We start from the raw sequence: 21,558 nt of genomic DNA on the forward strand, positions 1-21,558 counted from the left end.
GTCTAAATCTGTTTCCATGTTCTGTCCTGACCTTTTCTGACTGGCTTAACAAATCCTGTCAAAAGGGGAATAGTTTTAAATGCTGCTACATGAGCCAGAGATTGGAGCAATGTAGACAGGGTGAAGAAACTGATAATCTCTTCTACTCCTTCCCCCCCTCCCACTCACCTGGCAACTGATAAAATACCACATACAGTGGTTATACTGAAAGCTGGATGGTCCATTCAAATTTCTGTTAACTTCCTCTGTTGCAGCCTTTTCTGAGTGTGGCTGGCTGTCCCCATAAAGCTCAAACTGGAGGCTTGTGTAACTGGATCCTTCTGTGGAACAGAACGATTAGATCCTTCTGTAAAATGGTCTAGTGGGCTCCTTTTACAAAAAACTACCCTACTGGACCTTTTGAAGTGTTATTCAATATTTTTTTATTGCAATATTGGAAAAATAAAGGTGACTGGTAGTAGGGAAAAGACAGACAACTGCTCTTTCCAAAAGAAGGGTTATTAATTCTCTGTATTGTCCTATGCTTGAGTTCCTGGTGTGTGCATGCTAGCAACTTGCTACCGTTATAGGGCAGGTACAATTCAGCTTATGGAAATCCCAGAAATGCTGAGTTACCATTTGGCATTAGTGCCAACCATGCTCATTTCGACTCTTGCTGAGGACCAGATCTTCCCGAGCCATCTGGAACCACAACTTGTCGGTAGAATCAGACCAGTGATTTTCAATCCCTTGTTGTTTTTGCACGCCTAACAATTTTCTGGGGAAGTTTGTGGCCTCTGCAAACTTGAACTTACTTCATGTTCTTTATTTCCTTTGTTACCCTTTGCAGATCTTGCAACCAGCAAAAAAAATAGAGGAGATGATGCTCAGCAATTCTGAAAACCTGACGATTTTAGTTTGGCATGTCTGAGTCTTTGTATCAGTTCTGCATAAGATATGGTCATTGTGAGCCTTCATTTATAAAATCTTCTAGTTCATAGAATTTTTCTGTAGTCTTTGGAGAAGAATACTGATAATATCTCAATGTGTGCATATACATATGAATATGAAGCTGTCTCAGAAGGATGTCAGAGTGCTTTACACATGAACCATTTGTGTTTGTATGTTAATTTAATGAATAAAAACTCACTGTGGTTTTTATGAGCTTTTATTGTTTGATGGAAGCTTAAGATATTCCATAGTAACCCACTGAATGTCAGGTACCACTTTCAGTTCATTGGGGAAACACCAGTCCAATGCTAGATCTTCTCTCATACTGATGCATGTCCTGAGAACTTGGTTTTGTTTCTTCTAAGGATGCTGAATTTCAGTGGCATGAGGTCAGTACCCTCATCTGCAGCCAGCTCCAGCCCCCGCAGGAAGCGGCAGTTTCAGGATCACTTCTCCTCTCCTCCCCCCCCCCCCCCCCTTTTAGTTAAAGAACCTTCCTGATATCATGCATTTGTCAGTGTCCCTTACACAACAGTTTTCTGTGTAAAATCTGCTGCAAGTTTCAAATTCCTCAAGAGTCCCGTAATGTTTCGCTCTCCCTCCCTCCCGGTCCAGATGGTCTGTAGCAGATGCTCATCCGAACTGTTCTGCAGCCAAGGGTGCTGTATTTAAAAACTGAGCTATATTTAACACACAGAGACACATGCGCGTGCACACACACGTATATATCTCTGTGTATATATAGCCTTAACTGGCTCTGAGTTATGCATTGCTGATAAGCAGTACAAGGTTCCCCCGATTATTTTTTTTTTTTTTTTTTCCTAGCTGCGTACCTGTGTTTCCCTAGATCTGAACAGACTCATTTAGCTCCGGGAGAGTGTTTTCCCCCACCCAGGTGCTCTCTGCTTGAGCTGCATAATGTGGGGGGCTGTGCTGGCTTGGTGCTCAGCACCCAGGGTTTTGTGTGGCCACGCACTACAGATGGCTTACAGGCTGCACAGAAGAAATCATGACACTTGAAATTTGAATGCAAATTGTGCTTCCTAAGCTCCTGAGCTTGCTCCTTATGTCTCTGTAGCCCTCAAAGCCTAAAATGGCTGTGTGGGTCCCTCCCTCCCTCCAGGCCTCTGCGCAGCATCCAGCACCATGCGCTGCGACAAGGGGCTCCCTCTATGTCCCAGCTCTCTTCGGTATTTTTATGATCCTGATAATCTCAGCACTGAATATGATGCAATCTTCCATGCCGTTACCCTTGAAATCCCCGTGACAGGAGGGTATCGCTTCATTATTGCCCTTAGGCATGTGGAAGCGAGAGGTGAAGGGTGCCTTTGCCCCAGGGGACGAGAGGCCCTGGCCTGCTCAGGTGGTGTGGGACAGCACATGGCACGTTCGGCTTCTGACTGGTCCTCTGACTACAAGGCTGTATTTCTTTCCTTACAGCAATGTTGACAGAGCCTGGAAAATACACTGGTGTTTTGTTTGGTTTTGTGTTTTTGTTTTTTTTTTTCCTTCCTTCTTTTAAGCTCAGGGGTAACGGTTACACAAGCAGGGGACGAGGGGCCTCTGGAGGCTCAGGGCTCTTGCTAGCTAGGTGCTGGGGCAGGCGTCCGTGAGCAGGCCCCATGTCCTGCCCCACACACACACCTAGGCTGGGCCTCTCCCCCCCTTCTCCGCCTGCTCACCGGGTACCCGCTCGCCTCTGAATAGCTCGAGTAGGTCTTGGCTGCGGCTCGCAGGGGTCTGAGTTAGCGTTGGCCGGGATAGTGCGAACGAGTGATTACGTGTGCCTGTGCTTATGCAATGTCTGAAACTTCCCTCTGCCCGTCTCTATCCCCAGGACTCTGGCAGGCTTTTTTGGCAGTCTTGAGAGAGTCGTCTTCTGCACCGCACAGTGCACTCGCCCAACGTATCCAATTAATTAAATTGCAGTGCTGCGAGTGAAAGCAGCTTTGTTTGCACATTAGTGTTTGAGGGATGTGGACTGGGAAGATGCTGCGCAGGGGTGCGGGTCTATGTGTTGGCTGGAGGCGTTGGCTAGAGCGCCCTTCTATTTGTAGTGCCAGGAACTCGCGTTGCCTGGTGGGATTAATCTTGTAATTAATCTTTAAAACAGGATGAAACTCCTCCTTTCCTTTAAACACTCCCTCTCCTCCCTTTCTGTCAGCTGTTTGCTTTTAATGTTTTTCTTTATCAAACTAAAAAAAATAAGGAAGCTTTTTTCTAACATAAAATAAGAGCGCAAGTTACCTTGTTCTCTCTGTGTGTTTGAATGGGGTTGCATATTACATGCTTGTGTTGATGCTCTTTCTCAGGTTTAAAGCAAGAATAAAGTAACTTGCCTCTGATATCTCTGCTATGGGCAGCCTTCTGCTGCTGCAAACTTGGCATTTGGAAAGGACGACAGGCCATGGAGAAGATGCCCAGACACGTGCAGCTGTGCTAACTGGGAGACGTTGTAAAAGAGACTTGGAAATGAGCAACTGCTAAATGACTTCTCTTGAAGTCAATCCTTCCGCGTGGAAGCTACCTTTTAATTTCCCCACGCACCCCAGCATTCCCCTCGCCCGGGCTTGTGGGGAATCTCCCATCACCACTGAAATCAGCCATTTATCGGATGTAGTTTGTTTGGAAATTAAGCGTGGACTCTGAAAATGATCATGACGCTGTGCGCTTGTGAGTCCTCACAGTTTGTCGCTGGCATTTGCTTGTGCTTTGGCATGACTGCAGCTGCCCCTCTGTTCCTGAGGAACAGATTGGTATCAAAAGGATAAGGAATAGTTTGCATGTGTGGCTGTTGCTGGGTGTTTGTGTTTTCAGTCTCGTTGATTGAGAAACCCTGAAGTCCATTGCAAGCCTGCCAAATTTTCCTTCTGTGACCCTCTCCCACCTCCCTGTTGAGGTGCAGCTCTCGGGGTAATGGCAAGCGGCAGGGGCTCCCTCCCTCCCCCAGCCGGTGCTAGGGTGTCTGCAGCCCTCACCAGCCCAGCTGGGGTGCGGGGAGGAAAGCTGACTCATGCGTGCAGTAGGGCTCAAGAACCTAGCCTTAAAAATAAATCGAGGGAAAAGGCTTTCAATGGGCTAGTGCTTGCAGGATGTGCCAGCACTTGGAGTTTATTGAGCGCTGTGTTTGGAGCTTGCTTGTGAACGGGTGGGTTGTGTCTAACACGAACAACCTTTGGTTTTAAACCTAGATGCTTGAACTGTGTTCCCTGGCTGCCTTCCTGATAAGGCTATCAAGTTATCTGGAGTATGGGAATGCAAGGCAGCATCAGCAGGTTTCCCAGCTCTGGGTTTGTATCGGGTTCTCCAGAACATGCTGCCACTCTAGTAAACATCCTTGTTTTGTTGCAAGAAGGCCAAAGGAAACAATTATGATTAATTAGCTTAGCCTTATGTAAATCGTGTGCTATAAAACTTTCCCAGATTGTTTCCTGTTTGAGTTCCTGCGTATCTTTGTAGGGAAACCTCTAGTCTTCAATTAAGAATGGCTTGGGTCAAAGAATTCATGCTGTTCCTTCATGATTGATTGTTCTCCCTTTTTTTAATATTGTGTCCCTTTATAACCACAATGAATGGATCTGGTTTCAGTTTGTAATCTCAGCTGCAAGCTGGTAGAGCTGTTCTCTAAGTCCTATTCCCCATTTCAGTACTTAAAGAAAGTTCGTGTTCTGCATTCATTTCCTCTTTGACAAGCTGAATACATTGGTTTCTTCTTTTGTTATTTGCTTTGATTTTGAGGCAGGATTTCCAGCTCCGCCGTGATTCTTGTGGTTCTCTGAACTTTCTCCAGTTGTTCAACATCCTTTTTTTGGAATGCGGCGGTGTAGGATTGGAGCTTGGCTGTGGCCAGTAGCAGCTGTGTCTGCCATGAGCATGGAGAAAATGCTTCACACCCCTCTGTCTTCCGAAGTCTTCAAACCCATGTACTCTGGGTTGTGCAGGGGACACAGGCTTGTGCAGCGGGCTGTGCAATTGGCATGAGGCTGTAGTGCAAACTGTAGCTGGGGATTGAGCCTTACAGGGCGACTTGTTTTAAATATGAAGCCTCATTTAAGGAAAAAAATCAGCAAAAACCCCCCTAAATAAAGAAAAAAGGCAAGATTGCGGCAGTACCATTACCACCCTGCTGTTCTTCGGTTGTGTGAGCCCAGCACTGGCCCCGTAGCACGGGACGGCCGTGCCGAGGATCCCCAGCACTGTGCTGCTCCTGAGACTGCGTGAGACCCTGATGCTCTGGCCGAGGGGCTCGAGCTGGGGTGCAGCGAGGGGTCTCTCGTGCTCGGAGCGTGAGCATGCATCTGCAGTAGTTCCTCCCCAGGCCCTCCATCGTGCTCCCAGCGCTTGCAGTACCTGTCCCACAGACACTCCTTCAGCCACATCTCTGTCAGGGTCCCAAGTCCTCTTTGAGATCTCTGCTTCTGATTGTCAGTCACCTGAGTGTGACTTGGGGCCTTTTGTTTGCACCAGTAAGATTTTTTTGTTTTGGTTTGGTTTTTTACCTTCAGCTTTATTTAAAACATGTCACTTGTTTATGGCTGCTTACCAAGTACTCTGTGTTTTGGTTTTGTGACTTGACCTTTTTATTATTCGCTGCTCCTGCTGATGCTGCGTTATGTGCAAGCTTCAGTGGTGGTGACTTTTCCTCTCAGGTCATTGATAAAATATTAGAGTCTGGGGCCAAGGACCGATCCCTGTGGGAAGCCACTGAAAACATGTGGTGCAATCAGCTGATTTGTGTTTCGCATCTGGGAATTTCTTATTTCTTTATCACACTGAATGTGGCCTGTTGACTTCATATCACTCTGGCTTTTTGTATAGCACCAAGGCAGTTGCCTTACGAGAGACAAGGTGTATTAAGCTTGTAATATTACTACAAAAAGAGATAAAATTTGGGAAGTTAGATAGTCAGTTATTGTGGAATTATAAACGTAAATTAGATTTCTCTCCCTTTTATTCTTGGACTGTAACTACTCTCTTCCCTTAGTCAGGAATGAACAGTAGGTAGGTTAACTTGCTGTTACTTTGGTTGCCTTGTTTACACTTAAATATTTTCATATTATTTTTTCCAGTCCATCACTATTGTCTAATACTGAAAATAGTTTCAAGAGCTCCTTAGAAGCTGTGTTTAGACTTTTCAGATGGAGGTTTTCTAGGTCTGCTAATTAAAACGGCCAGCTTTGAGTAGCTGTTGTTTTTATATTCTCTTCCGTTATTGTTGGGATGAAAATCATTTCATTACCATCCCGTGGGATGGCTGTATCATCTGTTCTCATATAAAGAGCAGTAATTCAGAACCGCCCCCTCCCAGGAATATTCAGTTAAACATTTTGATCTTCCTTCCTCCCCGCCCCCCAATAAATGCAGCCAAGCGATGGCCTGGTCTATAATTAACATTATTCTGGGTCCTGACAAACTCAGAAGCAATCTTTTTTCCCTCTGAATTGTATTTTCTATTAACTTATTCTTGTTTTCTAGGTTCTGATTTATGTTAATTCACATTAATTTGTCCTTTCTTCCAGTAGCCCAAATATGTAATACTTACAAGTTTCCATGGTAAGCAGGGTTGTTTGCCCAGTGTGGCTTTCTCTTCACCTGCAGTGATGAGATGGCAGGGCTTTTGTTTTTGTTTTTTAGGCACATCCTGAAACGCTCATAAATGATTTACAATCAACATTGATGAAGACCTTCTCTCAGGTTCTCTTGATCCTCTGTTTTATGGGGGCAGCCTGAAGAGCTTGACCATCTCTTTAGGACTGCAGAGCACGGGCTGGAGGAAATGTTTGTTGCAGAAGGGTAGGGCTGCACTGCCCAGCATCATGCTGGCACTGCTCCCACAGCAGTGTGCCTCCGTCTCGCTGACTCGGGGATGCAGGGATCTAGTACCAGCCCCTACTGAGTCTCCTTTCCTTCTTGAACCTGCCTTTCAGGTGGGGAAGAATAAACGAGGGTAAGTCCATAGCAGTGACGAGAATGACCACTTTACGATGGGTAGTTTTAAATGGCGAGGCACAAAAGTCAGTGACACTTGGCAAAAATACACAACTGGGGATGGAGGGGAAGTTCTTGCACAACCTCAGTATGCTGCTTATCTTTTGCAGGTTTATTTTATCCTTTTCCAAGCACTGTGACTTTCCCCCACCCCCGCCCGTTGCTTTCCCTCTGCACCCTTGTTCTTCTGGCCCTGCTCCTTCAGGGTCTTCACCTACAGCTTGCGCCTTCCTTCCTGATTCCTCTGATCTTCTTTAGGTCCTGCAGGGTGATGAGTAGCTTAGGCCTCTCTTTCACCTGCTTGTGAGCAAAGGTCTGGAAATGAAAGGTACAGAGGGAGGCACACATGGAGGAGGGGGATGCTCTGAATGGGGGAGGGCTAGCTAAAGAAGCTGAAATGCCTGTTCACAGCCAAATGAAGGCAAAGCCGGTTTGAAAGTCTCCCCTGTATTAGAATTTGTGAGGGCAGAGAGCCAGGACATGTATTACTAAATAAGCTGTTTCACTAGTCCCTGCATGTCTGGAGAGAAGCATAGAGGAGAACTAAACACACAGCTTTATTTTTGTTTTTGTTTAAGACCTTGTCTCAGGATACAGCTGTTTCCATCTACTGCTATTTTGGGTCCTGAACCTTAATCCAGTACTGCTCCTTTTTTTTTTTTTTTTTTTTTTTTTTAATAAAATTGACTGAAGTAATGTTTTCTGGCGCTGTGACAAAAGATTTGTCATAGGAAATTGGAATACCAGCTCTCAAATATGGGGTGCCTTAAAATAATTTGTCTAGACGAATGCTACGCATACTTTTGAGTATGTATTTATTTGATCTTGTTCACGTCCTGTCTCCTTGTTTCCTTTCTCTCTACAGCTTTCAGTAGAGCCTCAAAACTAAACTGGCCTGCCTTTGACATGAGTAAAAACCAAGTGACTCCCGCTGCTCTCATGGTGATGTCAAATGAAATGCATCTTTCCTCAGAGGGAGGGTGCCAATGTACCAGTGCTGATGGAAGTACTGGTCCGTACAAAATGAGGTGCCAAAACTATTTCTGTGGGTTTTTCTGCAGAATTAAGGCTGTACAAGTGCAACGTGGGCATCCTGAAGTATTCATCTCGTGGTATGGAGGACCACTGGAGACAGCTTCAAAATGCAAAGTTTTTTGCTCTGGGATGGGTTTGGACAGGACTGGTTCATCAAAAGCAGTTCTAGTGTCACGGCTTCAGGTATAAGGTAGAGACATTCTTCCCTAGTGTTGTCATCAACAAATACTATTGCTCCGCTCTTCCTTAGCTTCCTGGGGCAGTAGCTGGTTTGACATGAAGCATGCTGCAAAGTTGCAAGCTGGAAACATTTTGACAGTTTGCGACGGGAAGGCTTTGATTATACCTGCTGTTGGCAAAGTATGGGCTCTGTATGCACCCACAGTGTTTGCAAGTTTATGGGAAGGATGAGAGGTATGTCAGATCAAAACCCAGGATGCTTCTACTGAAAGCAAGGCATAGGACTTATTTACTGGAAAGGGGTTCTTTAATATAGTCATTTGTTCCACTATCTGGTGAGATCACATGCTGGAACAAGATTTGATATCAAACTGACTTTTTTAGCACGTGGTATTTAATGTGTAATGCTCAGTGACAGAAGCACTGAACACAAAGTCCTGCCAGTGTTGTTTCTCTTTCTGCCCTGATAGTAGATATTTATCTGTTAGAGGGGACAGCAGTTTCTGCTGGGCAGGGTCTAAAACCCGTGGCAGCTGAGGTCATTGCTAGCCAAAGGCTGCTGATCCTTGAGCTCTGAATCAGGCAGGGGAGTTCATCTCCCGGGTAAGGTGATATGACCTATGGATTTCTTCACATTTGTTTTGCAAAACCACTCCATTTTTTTTTTCTCTCCTTCCCTTATGCTCAAGCACCTGTCCCTTGAGTTCAGGAAAGGATTATATGTGTTTGGTGTGTTTTTTCTTTTTAAAACTTTACACGCATCTGCAATTTTAACCATTATGTCTATGAATATTAGGCAGCATTTATAAAAGCTAATTCATCTTTTCCATAATCAACTCAAGGAGTCTGCATTTAGGCACTTGAAGAGGTAGTCTGACTCTTCAAAAATTAAGATCGCTTAAATAAACATTTAGGAGCTTAAGTTTGTGTCCTTTCTTTTCAAGCCTCAGCTTCCATGCTTCTGCTCTTAAAGAAACAAAAGACCCAGCAGAACTCCCTCAGTAACTCTTTAGTGAAATAAAATGCCCAATCTCTCCTTAAGCTGCCGATACTGATAATAAAGTCTTACTTATTTTATAATAACCAGACAGCTTTAAAAGAGCTGAATTTTGATGGGTGCTGTGCAGGTTTGCAGCCAGCGTTAGGAAAAAGAAAGAAGAATCGCTCCTGCAAGCTGGAACCCTGCCATTTAAACTTTAGAGCTGTTAAAGAAGTAATGTTGAAGAAGAAAAAGCGATTTTTATTTTAAATGTCAAGTGTCCTGTCAGTGAGGACTGGCAAGCCAGAGCGTGCAGCGAGCGCTGCTGATGGAGCAGAAGTTGTTGTTTCCTACCTACACTGCTCAGACTAATTTAAGATCCTCCTTTGAAAGATACTGGTTTGGTCCTCAGGGAGGAGGCTGTTGCGAACACTTTAAACATGAAACAGCTGAGCTGCAGAGCATCTGCGTTCTGCAGGAGGCCCCCTGCACTAATGGGAACCTAGATGAGAAATTATGATTTTGCCGGGCTCTCCTAACAGCATCCCGGTACAGTGTGCCCACTGGGACGGTTATGTTTCTGGGAGGTTGTACCCATGGGCAGAGGCTGGCAGCTTCAAGTGTTGCTTAACATGTGGGAACTGTGATGAGACCTTGCAGGGTGAGCAGATGAGCGAACTGCTGCTGGTGTGCCGGGCAGGTTACAGCATCTCTGCTTTAAGTAACAGTCCCTGAATTGCATGGTGCTAGTCATCCTTGAGGAGAGGGTTTTTTCTCCTTGTAGGCCAGCTGGTAAATCCCTGTGACTTCTGACTTCTCTCCATGGTTATCCATTCCTCCTTCCTGTTATATCTGTAAAGTCATCTGGGAGTTGGACTTGATGATCCTCATGGGTCCCTTCCAAATTGAGATATTCTATGATCTCTAAAACGGGTGCAGGACTAGTAGATTCTGTTTAAAACACGGGAATCGTGCTGGCTGTCCCCTTTACAAAGGGCTTATCTGTGCCCCTTGACAAGGCATGCTGTTACATGAGGACTGAGATGAATTTTTCTCGCTTTCCTCCCCTCCCATTTCCATGGTGAGGGAAGACGGTAAATGAAACCAAGTGCAGTACGCCCGAATGTTGTAAAACGCTGCTATAATGTTAAGATCTAGCTGCATGCCTTGAAGAAGAAAGTGGAGTAACTGTTTTCTTTCAAAGGTGGCCGTAAGTTAAACCAGCTGTGCAACAACAAAATGTGTTATCCTTGCTGCCGAGCTCTTGGGCAGCAAACAAGACCGTAAATGCCCACTGGTGAATTGTAAAATTTGTACACAAAGGCTTCAACTTGTCTGAAAACTTTCTTTCATTGCTTATTTTTTGGCTAAACACTGGGTAGTTACCCAGAAGACGCTAGTTAGATGTAAAACTTGCGGTAAATGCAAGTTCCTTCCAAAGAGCCTGTAGGTGTACCTGGGGCATAACCCAGCAAATTAATATTATCTCACAACAAATATTTATGACTGGCATTGCATGCCTGGAGCATAGCTGGGGCAAAAAAAAACCCGCACCAAACAAAAAACCAACTGCATCTGTTCCTTTCTTCACTAGATAGTTTTAAAAAACATAACTGGTCTCTTTAAGTACTGGGTGCCAAAAATCATCAGACACACCAATGACTAAGTTTTGGAAGCTGAGCTATTTTCTCTGTCTAGGGTGAGTCACAGCGGCTGGAGGTGGCAGGGGGAGGCTTGCCCCTACTCTTGGTGGTTTGGAGGCTTATGAAAGGCAGACCTGTCAGTCAGGCTTGTCTTGCAGTCTCTACAATCACTGGTGGTAAAGAATTGTGGCCCTGCTGCTCACTGGGTGAAGAGAAGGGCATGGGGAGAAGTGATGGAGAGTTTCAGTTTTCTGTGGTTCTGCTGCTCAAGCTGCAGCCCAAGAGCTGACTTACAAGACAAATGAAGTGCATGCCAGTGAGCCTGGTGTAAGAGGCAAAAAAAGTAAGGGGAGGGGGAAAAAGTAGCCGAGACAAAAGAATGAATGCATCTGACTTGAGAGCATAATCCAGACGCTTGCTTGGAACACAGAATTAATAATGTATTTTGAGGTCTCAGCCAGGGACCCAGATGGGGGGAGCCTTGTTGAAGGGCTTCCAGCTCGCTGACTCACCGCTCTGGAGCTCTGGCCCCCGTGACTCGCTCCTCTCTGGCTCTTTCGGGGAGAGGGTGGGAAATAGCAAAACATGCGCCCAGCCTATTGAAAAGTTAGACTAGATCCAAGAACCACACACTGGGGGAAGGGCAGGGGAGTGTGAGAAGGATTTTCCTATTTTATATGACTCCCAAGAGGCTTGGGCTAGGAATGAGCAATAGCATCCTCTTCTCTGCTTGCAGACAGTGGGCTTAAGAGACACTGAACTTCATGGTTGTTTTCTCAGCCTTGCCTCAACGGCACAAGGGCTTCTTTTTTTTTTTTTTCTTTCAACCCATATTTAGTTCTAGTTATTACAGAGTTTAATTTTGTTTTTAATTCTCTTCTTAAATCCAAAATATTTTTTTTGAGGGGGGGAGGTTGTTAACGAAAGTGCAAGAATATTTTGGAACAAGGAAAGGCAAAGGAGTAAACATGGTTATTGAAAAATCCTCCTGATTAGTTAAAAATAAATATATCTCTTCTTTGCTGGTTGTGGGTTGGAAATACTTGAGTGTTTGCAATGGAAGTGTGTGCATGCATGTGTGCATAATAGGGTGGATTATAAGATTTGCTCAGCATGAACTTCAGCATTTCCAACTGTGTAACCTGAGCAAGTTGGGAAGATGTGCAGATTTAATTACCATGTAACTCTATTAGCTCTGAATTTCCTGGCATTTGTTTTGCTGATGACACAACCTGAATGTTATTCACTTAGTGGATTTTTTTAATCCGTCCAAATTTTTTTTTTAATGCTTAAAATGAGTAATTGCTGGTGTGAGACTCCAAACGATCATATCTGCTGTTATGGTGGATCTCTTCGCTGTTTTCAAATACCAATTTCATGTTACTCTTCATATCCTCCCACAAATGGGGTAATTTCAGTGTAGTTAATGACTAGACAGTAAAGAATTTTATAGCAGAGTAAAATAATTGAGCAACTATTTCTCTGTGTCTTGGTTTTGATTTTTACGCTGTAGAAGATAAATACCTAGAAATCTGAGGTTCCGTCTGTTTGCCCTTGGTAGGTAAATAAGCCAGGGTAGTGTAAAATCTCTCTACTGCGTTATCAGCATGTTTTAGGCGTGACTTGGGGGACTGTTTACAGTTCTGAGTCTCTCTGTTCTCTGCTATGGCTGCATCTAAGGCTTTTTTCCTGCCATCAGAAAGCTCTTCCACTATTTTGGTCCTTGATTAGGCTGAGAGGGAGGATCTCTGTGTCCTGTTTAAGAGCGAGCAGTTAGATGTGCCTGCAGTCGCATGCTCAATGCTGTGGTCTGTCCAAGGGGTCTCTTGGCAAATCAGATTTCAGCCATTTCAGGTGTGGTTGCATTAATTTTTTCAAATATTCGCTGCCAAATATAGCTGGTTCCCCCTCACCCAAATTAATGCATACCAAAGGTAAGCACCCTGGTATATCAAACTGTATAGGGTGCAGCCTTCTGCTCTTACAGTCTTTCTTCCTGTGGGGATGTTGGTGAATGACTCTGTGGGGCTGGTCTTGTCTCTCTTTCAGCCCCCATCTTTGGAATCAATCTTACAGAAAAATACTGTATTGCTGCCAGGCTGTCCTTCGTTTCTCAACCTTGTAAGAGGTTGAGATGCAGCAGGAGCTGGGATCTGTGCCTCGTCACAGTGATGTATCAACGCACCCCATGCCAGTAGAGGAACTCTTGTGTTCCCTGCAGGGCATATGTGAGTGAATTGCAGAGGTGAGGCTACGCGGGCTCCATTGGTAGCTCTTCTCAAAGCTGACGAAGATGGGTACCATGTGATACAAGCTGTGGCTGAGTTTAGAGAAGAGCAAGTGGTGGCCAGCTTCCCTGCCGCAAACGTAAAGGATTTCTAGAAAGGGAAGAAGTTGAGAGAAGTCATGCACCTGAAAATCTGCAGAATTTGTGTTTGAATCTCTGAAAATTAACTGATGCCCAAGTGCCAGTGAGTACTGAGAACAGTTGTCTTGGTTGTTGGATGTTGGCTCACACTGACACCTCCAGTCCATTGCCGATGAGCTTGCAACAGGAAAGTCAACAGCACCACCAGCCACATGTCTGGGAATAAAAACACCTGCCTTGAAGAACCTTTTTAACCTGTGCCTTGGAGTTTAACCTTGGGGTTGGGCATGCAGAAAGTCACGGACTTCTCTGCTGCGTTGCCATCATTGGTAGGCTTGTGTGTGCAGTCCTCCACGAGCAGCATCTCTAGGCATGGTCCTTCATTAGCTAAAAAGGGCAGGTCTCTGCTCCAAGCCCGTATGGGTAGATGCTGTGGCAAACACAGGCAGAGCTGACAGAGAGGTGCATGATGCCTTTACAACTCTTGCCGTGCAGTCAGGTCTGGAACCTACCCATGAAGGCTGACTGGCATGTATGTGCCATCTTTAACAATTGGCACCTTGCCTGGATGCCCCAGAGCTTGAAGCCTTTTGTTAGCAGCTGTGACTCCTACTCGGACCTCCTCAGCTACCATATAAGCAGCTGCCAGATGTCTGTGAAGTGTGTGCTTGGTTCCTTGAAGAGGAGATGGTATCTCCATGTAGCCACGTTTCTTGATCTGTTTGATGCTATTAACTAGAAATGCTGCTGTCTTTTGTGATATTTTGTGGTTTATCTCCTACGCACCTTTGTTTATGCAAACCACAAAAGAGCTGCTGAAGAAATGATTCCCTTTTCTCCCTGTTATCTTAATGTGAGAGGAAGTGGGGAGGTGGGGGGAGGAGGGGGCAAATTCATGCCTGTGGTGCACATTTACTTCCCCACGGATGGGGGCTGGTTTGTGGTCTCCCCTTTCTTCCCTCTTTCCTAATTTTCTCCAGGAGCACTGCCTTGTACATTACATGCACTCTGATTCCTTTGATGCAGGAGTAAGAGTGCAGTCCTTGCCTCCCACCCCCCATTAGTGCTGCTCAGGCCTTACAAGATATAAATATCAGGCAGTTTTGTACCTACGGGTAGATGGTGGGCTTCATTTTTATCCCATGAGTGCCTGCTGGGTAGAAGGGATGCTCCCACCTGGACAGTTCCTCTTGCAGAGGAGGGATTGATCCCTCCAGGATGGGGAGACCTCCAGCTGAGCCAGGAGGGAGCCATTCACTCTCGGGAGGGGAATATCTTGAATTCGTGGGTGGTTCTCACCCTGGCACGTTGCACGTAGGCTGGCTTGCCCTGTGCCGCTTGGAGAGCGGGGCTTGCTTTGCAGGGTGCCAGGGTGCTGCTGCTGCAGCTCCCCTCTGGGCTGGCTCTGCTGGAAAGGGTGGATTGTGCTGCTACAGTCGGTGTGTGGGACTTGCAGCTGACGCAGTGCGTTTTCTAGGCTCAGCAAAGCCTGTCACTTGTTTAATAATTTAAATATAGTTATGAAGTGTCATTTGGGGCTCTTGACTTCTCTTCATTCCTTTTTTAGTGAGTTCTTAGAAAGTCAGTTTTCTGAACAGGACTGTTTCATTTTTAGTCATGATAAAGTCACGTCTTTAGACAACTGGGGCTAGTGCTGCTCTCATCTGGCTTCGGGTCATCTGGTGGAGAAGTCAGCACTGCCATGCACCTAGCAAAACCTGAGCCTCGGTTTTAGTTCAGAGATGTTCATTTGATCAGACAAGAAAGAAGAAAACCCTTGTCCCTTAGGCAGAGCTGGAGAAAAGGGCCTTTGTCTGGCAGGAACAGGCAGATGCTGTGGAGAGCTGCAGCCCGCGGCCCAGCTGGTCTGCAGCCAAATACTACTTTTGAAGAGCTATCCAAAATCTGCCGTGCACCCGGATGTAAGAGCTCTCCTCTGTTTGCTTACCGTGGGGAGATGTCTGTACGTGTTTTGTGTTCCCCAAAAGCACCCGGGTTATAGGCGGGAGCAAATGTCCAACCGGATCAGTGGTGAAACTCCGTGGGGCTGCAGCTTACTTTCTCTCTGTAAACAGGAGCGCTGCTGTTTTGTTTGTCTTTTCAAGGTTCTGGGGGAAGGGGAAGCGGAAGATAAGGCTACATCTGTCCTAAATCCATGACTTTTTACAGAGGTTAAATCCCAGCTGAACACATCTCTTTGCTATGTAGAGAGAATAGTTTAATAATTCAAGCAGACTCCTTGTACCAACACATGTCTGCAATTAGTCCTGTGGCTGCCAGTGGGGTGTGAGGATAGCAGGAAGCTGGCAACGGAGCTGTCTACAGAGGTATTAAAAACAAAAAAAGAAAAGAAGAAAAAAAGGCACATTTTCAATGCAAGTACTCTTTTCTCTCTTTTTTTAAAGGAGAACTCTCTGGGTAAAAGATGCCAAGCTGAAAGCCACAGACAAAGAATTTCTTTCTTTTGCGAGCAAATATATATACAAGTTCTAAGGGTAAAATTCTCAGTTTCCTCCCTAAATTGCCCTTTCCTGTTCCTGAGTGCAGGGATGATTGCTGCTGTATCAGAATTGGGGGTTATTCTGTGGCTTTCCAGCTCTGGAAGCAGCTGATGACCGCTAAGGTGCATGTGGAAGCAGAGAGGGGAGCGCGGAGAGGAGGAGGAGGAAGAGGAGGGTTGGCGATGGGAGAACATGCTTTGAAGAGACAGAGGGAGCAGCTTAGGTTTAGGCAGAAGTTTCGAGGAGCTGGAGGCCTAACTGCTCCCGGGTGGTTTCTGCTGTAGCTGCTGCTCAGATGCCTTTTCTTTTTTAATTCTCTAGGCAAATGGAGCTGCTTTCAATGAGACAGTTGTTTTCTTAAGGGGAAAAAAAAAATCAAAGCGAGCTAGCTTTAAGTGTTCACTGTAGCAGAGGTGTGTATAACGTATGAAAGATTCCTGTAAATCAAGTGGTGGTATTTTTTGTAATCACCGAGTGAGGAGAAATCCAGATCCCTAAAATTGTCTGTTCCCTGAGTTCAGTAGCTGTGCAGTCTGACCTGTGGCAATTGTTTGAGGCTTCTCTATTGACTGGTATTCAAAGTTATATCACAGACCATTAAAAATAAGATTAAAAATTATAATGAAACTAGAGGATCATTTTAAAAACTGATTGACCATTTAGTTGCTATCAGGCAATTCTGTTGTAAATGCAAATTCTTTTCCTCTTCACAGCCTGCTGCTTTGCAGCTGCGTATGAAAAGGAGAAAGCACAAATGTTGATGAACATGTTGAACATACTTCCCCACCCCGAGGTCCTCTTTCTCTCTGGTTTTGGGAAGCTGAATGCTTGTTTCCTTCTTTGCTTTTCCTGAAGCGGTTTTAGGAAAATTCCCCCGGGGGGGGGGGGGGTGGGGGGTGGGGGGGGTGGAATCTAACGTACTTAACTTTAATCAAATGGAAGAAGTAAAATAACATTTGATATCAATTTCTTCCATATCAAAGCAGTAATAGACAGAAGGCTAATAGAAATCTTTATTTGTGAATTTGCCAAAAATAGCCAAGTAGCCTGTGGTCATTTTGTCTTTCAGTTGAGTCTGTTAAATTAGAACATCTAAATCGTGTCAGACTAAGTCAGCACTTAGGTATGATATTTTTGAGGATGACATCCTCAGAGTGGATGATGCTGGTGATAAAGTAGCTGTGTGTAGAAACCAGAGTACAAATATTGTAGCAGCCCTATTTCAGCATCTGCTAGTCATCAGTCAGAATAATGCATGCAAGAATTAGAAAGAGGAAAGTGTTCTAGCCAGCTTTAGGAAAATATGCAAACAAATATAATTGACTCTTGCCATTAGCCTGAATGAAAAGAAGTTTGTAGACTGTGGGGAAAAAAATGTCCCGAAGAAAGGCACTGCTTTTTTGTAAGTTCACCCTTTACTTCTGTTGTGGTTGGGAAGCATTTCTGTCCCTTGTTTACACTTTAATGGCTGCCTACCCTGTTTTACTCAGTGTCTTTATTGATGCACCAGGGTGTTCAACTAGTCTTGAGCATCCTTTTTCTTTCTTCTTTGCATAGTGGGGAATTGTAGTTTATAGTTTTATCCTTGCAGATGTTGTGAGGTAGCCCTGGATGTGAAGTGCTAGTGAGTCCTTGGGTATCAAAATTAAAATAAACAAGGCTTTCTAAGGTGGTCATGACCCTCTTGCTGAGTCATCTGAGGGTTTGTTTAGTATTGTTATCATTTACAGTAAGTAAATATGAGGCTACAAATCTGTTTTGCCATTTGTAAAGGCTTTACTTTAGCTAGCTTGCTATTCCAGCATAGCAACTGTGGTCCTCTGTTTATTGCCTTATGTTTAGTAAATATTTTCTTTTCCTCAGTGTCAGTTAGAATTGACTGAAGCCTTATTAATTTTGAAAGAAGGCACAGTTAGCATTCGTGAGCATCTTGGAAGAGGCACTCGAACTTCCAGGGGACTCTGTGAGAGCTGGCTGTGCTCAGTGTTTTCCAGCATCAGGCTTCAAGGCCACAGGTGCTGCTGGAGCTGTGACATGTGCGTGCATGGGGGTGTAAGCACACCGCTTCCCTCATGGGTTTGTACAATATTGACTTGTTTAATTCTTAATTTAGCCTACAGGAAGCTGAATCTTGAATTTCAGTGTTTGTTTCTGCAGGAGAGAGCAAGACGAAGAGCCAAGATCAATACTGCTTGCAAAAACAGAGCAAATCAAACAGACTTAGGCTTTTGTAGGATCATGCCCCAATTGACAAAGACTCCTATATAAGATGGTAGATAATGCCTGATTGTTCGAAAAAGCTTATTACAATTCATTGTACAAATATTTTTGCACAAAAATAGAATTCTTTGTGTGAATGAGATGAGCAGGAATGGTTTCTTGCAGTGCAGTTTCTTGGTCTGTCAAAGATGTAGTCTTCTGACGTTGGAAACAAAATCAAGAAGAGATGCAGTGTTTTTGGCTATTGATGGGAACTGCATTGGAGTCTCAAGGAAGTAGATCGTGAGATTTTGTTTGTGCTCATTTTGAATAAGAAACAAACACAAAGTTATCCTACTACATACAGCCATAACATGTGCCGTCAGTGTAACCAATTCAGTGTAATAGATAAAGTGATAATTAGTACTGGCTTTAGCTCTGAGGCCTAGAAGCTGGATATGGGCTCTAGTCCTAGGTGGAATGCAACTTCTAAAATAGATACATAAATCAGCCAGGAAGGCCGTTTTATAGCAAATGCGTTAATTGCTTGGCTGGCGATGTGCATGGACCCGTTTTCCTAGAGCGTGCTGTATGTTCTGCGCAGCTAAAGTAGTCATATGTGGTGTCGGAGTCTGTTTGAGTGTGTTTCCTTTTTCTTCTCTGCTTCAGTGAACATTAACCCAATATATTCTATTCTACACACAAAGTGTTCTGGTGATAAATCCTGCAGGATCTTTCACGCTGTCTGGGTCAAATGTGCTTTCCCATTTTGGTGGCATGCTGTAGAGGGTACCTTCGGGGGGATGGGGAGGAGGCTGCTTCAGGCCATGAGTACCATGCTTCTGTTTTCCGTTTTCGTTGCAAGTTAGTCACAGGCTCTTCTGTTGTAATGGATGTCTCTGAGAGGACTTTTGTTCTAGCTGTAGCTTTTCAGCTTGAAGTAGTGATCGGAGGAGGAGGTCGTTAGGCAGGGCTGGTAGATCCTGCTGCTGACTGGCACGGGTGCCCGGTGCAGATACTGGGATTGTTCTGATCAATGCTCTCCTGTTGCTGGCATGACAGACAGGCAAGGAGATAAACTTTTCCCCCCCTTTTTATCTCCACAGCACTTCACAGAGTTCCTGGATGAGTTTTCATCTGATGTCCTAGGCCAGCTCTTGAATGATCCCTTCTTGTCTGAGAAGAATGAAATAATGGAGGTGGAACTGTCTCCGGCATCCCCAGCGCCCCTCATCCAGGCAGAACACAGCTACTCCCTCTGCGGGGACTCTCGACCCCAGTCTCCCTTGACCCACATCTCGACCGATGACAACTTTAATGAAGGTAGTACGCACTGAGCCCTTGTTTGTTTGTCGTGATGATGCAGTAATGAAATGTTCCTGGTGGGGTGATGATGCACTAAGGGTGCATGTGAATGCTCTTTGCTAATTGATATACCTACAATGAAATCGCAGAGGGATTTGTTTAAGTCTGCAGGCATTGTGAATAAAGAAACTTGTCCATAGACAGGGAAATTGTGCTCAGCAGAAGTTACTAACTTTGCACTGTAAACATTTTGAATTAGAAGGAAAGTACCCATCAAAAAGAAATGGGAGAAGGGCCAGAAATACACTTGTTTCCATATATCTGGATATGTGGTTGTTGGAGATAAATGGAGACTGGTAAACCAAATGAGGACCACTATGAAGTCTGGGTACTGTAGAACATGACAGGTAAGGAAGGGGTGAGGTGGGTTTTGTTTGGTCTTCTGGAGAAAAAGCAAAGGGGAGATCTTATTGCTCTCTATGGCTATCTGATGAAAGGGTGCAGAGAAGACAAAGCTGGACTCCTGAGGTACACAGTGATAGCACAAGAGGTAATGGTTGCAAGTTGCAAGAAAGGAAATTACAGCTGGGTGTTAGGAAAATAATTTTCACCATGAGAGTGGGTCAGACATTTGAACAGGTGTCCAGAGAGGCTGTGAAGTCTTCATCCGTGGAGATATTCAGAGCTGAGCTAGGCAAGGCCCTGAGCAACCTGATCCAAATTGGCCATACTCTGAATGAGGAGTCGGGCAAGATGGTCTCCAGAGGTCCCTTCAAAGCTACATAATTTCAGGTTTATTAAAAACAAACAAACAGACCTTTTAAACTACACTTATATTTCAGTAGTGAGTATCTGGAACTTTCTGGTATCCCAAAATGAAAATCAGGTCATCTTATTTATGTTTCTAAATACACTTGTAGGAATGTAACTTGAGGTGCTGCCCCAGTCTTAAAACCTGTCTTGCTGAAGTCCTACAGTTTTTTTTTTCCTTTTTAGAAAATAAAAAGAAACGCAAAGAAGAAAATAATGCCCATCAATAAGTCATTGGTGATCTTGTAAAGACATAACTGCAATTTTGTAGATTCTGTGGTTGTGGGAAATTACGATGCATGGAGAATTATGAAAACCAACAGCATTTTTTAGCAGTTATCTTTAATTTAGCATTATAAACATCTAACGGGGAAAAAAGGGAAATGCAGGAATGGTGGGAGGAAGAGATCCAACCTGCTTGTTCTGGTGTGAAGATGCCTGCTGGCAGGAAGGGGAGTTCAAGGTAAAAGCTAGTGGTTGGCGGAGGAGCAAGGCCATGAGTATCTGGTAACTATTAGGAGTAATCACCATGGCAGACTTTCACTCCTAATAATTGGTTTATGTCTTCAACATTAGCTTTACAGTGAAAAGCAGTAGAGTACTAAGCTGCATCACAATAAAAGGGAGAGAGATTAGTGCTTATGTCTAAGCATTAACAAGCTAAGCTGTTTATGAAGATCCACCAGGACATGAGTTTTCAAAGGCTGACAGTTTTGTAGTCCAAAGCGCTCTCTTAAAAGAAGATGCAGTTTGTTAGAGATTTCACAAGAGGACAACTAATAATATCTGTGAGAAGGCTTTTCAATGGGAGACAGGGTTTTTGGTGATGATCTGGAAACATCATCTACATAAAGCCTTCCCTAACTGTTTTATGTGAATATCTTTTAATTTATACATACAGGAGACATTAATTGTGGCAGGAGAAACAAGCACAAGAAACCTCAGAAACCAAGCTTCTCTGGAAGTTAATAGGGAGAAGCTTCAAACTAGGCTAAAAGTGAAGGGAGTTTCCTTTGGGGAAAAATCCTGAAGAAATTCATACTGCAGAGACCACTGGGTAATTAATAGAGCTCTAGTCAAATGATGTTTTAAAAAGCCAAGAAACATTAACAAGTGGGTTAAAAATAGAAAATGAATGGAAAGCATTTCATCTTCTGTTCACTCTGCGGAGTGTTTCATAAGAGAGGAGGAGGAGGAGGAGTTGTTCTTGGTGTTTGGGATTTTATTTAATCTTTACCCTGGAATCACGCTCACGACCTTTCAATACCTATTGACTTCAAAACAGTGACGCTCAGGAAATTGCAGAATTACAGTTAACATGGCTGTCTGATAGATATTCAAAGGCATCACACTGATGATTTTTCAGTCCTTGAGTCCGTGAGAGCAGGAGAGGGGGATTTTGTGGGTGGCAATACTGCAGAGCTTGACACTGGAGATTGAAAGCATCTCCACTGTTAGATGGTGGAGGTACACACTGCTCTTAACAACTCTGGTGAATGCCAGTCCCCTTGGTGGAGTAAGGGGACGGATACTGGGAGCAGGAGGAACACGGTGTGGAGGGGGAGGTCCACGTGCTTCAGCATGATCTCCTGCTGCCAAGGAACTGGGAGTGGTTTTGTG

The 21,558-nt window shown here is 44.5% G+C and overlaps 1 protein-coding gene across 2 annotated transcripts in view; it reads left to right on the top strand.

Moving 5' to 3' along the window:
• The window catches only part of CREB3L2 (cAMP responsive element binding protein 3 like 2), a 76,809-nt gene that overhangs the window by 25,127 nt on the left and 30,124 nt on the right, over nt 1-21,558 (top strand). For both annotated transcript variants that reach the window (XM_075503477.1, XM_075503487.1), the window contains exon 2: nt 18,930-19,146. In XM_075503477.1, the coding sequence (XP_075359592.1) occupies nt 18,930-19,146 (217 nt within the window). The remainder of the gene's footprint in view (nt 1-18,929; nt 19,147-21,558) is intronic.

The sequence above is a fragment of the Mycteria americana genome, chromosome 1 (assembly GCF_035582795.1).
Source record: "Mycteria americana isolate JAX WOST 10 ecotype Jacksonville Zoo and Gardens chromosome 1, USCA_MyAme_1.0, whole genome shotgun sequence".
In the NCBI taxonomy this organism is placed as follows: domain Eukaryota; kingdom Metazoa; phylum Chordata; class Aves; order Ciconiiformes; family Ciconiidae; genus Mycteria; species Mycteria americana.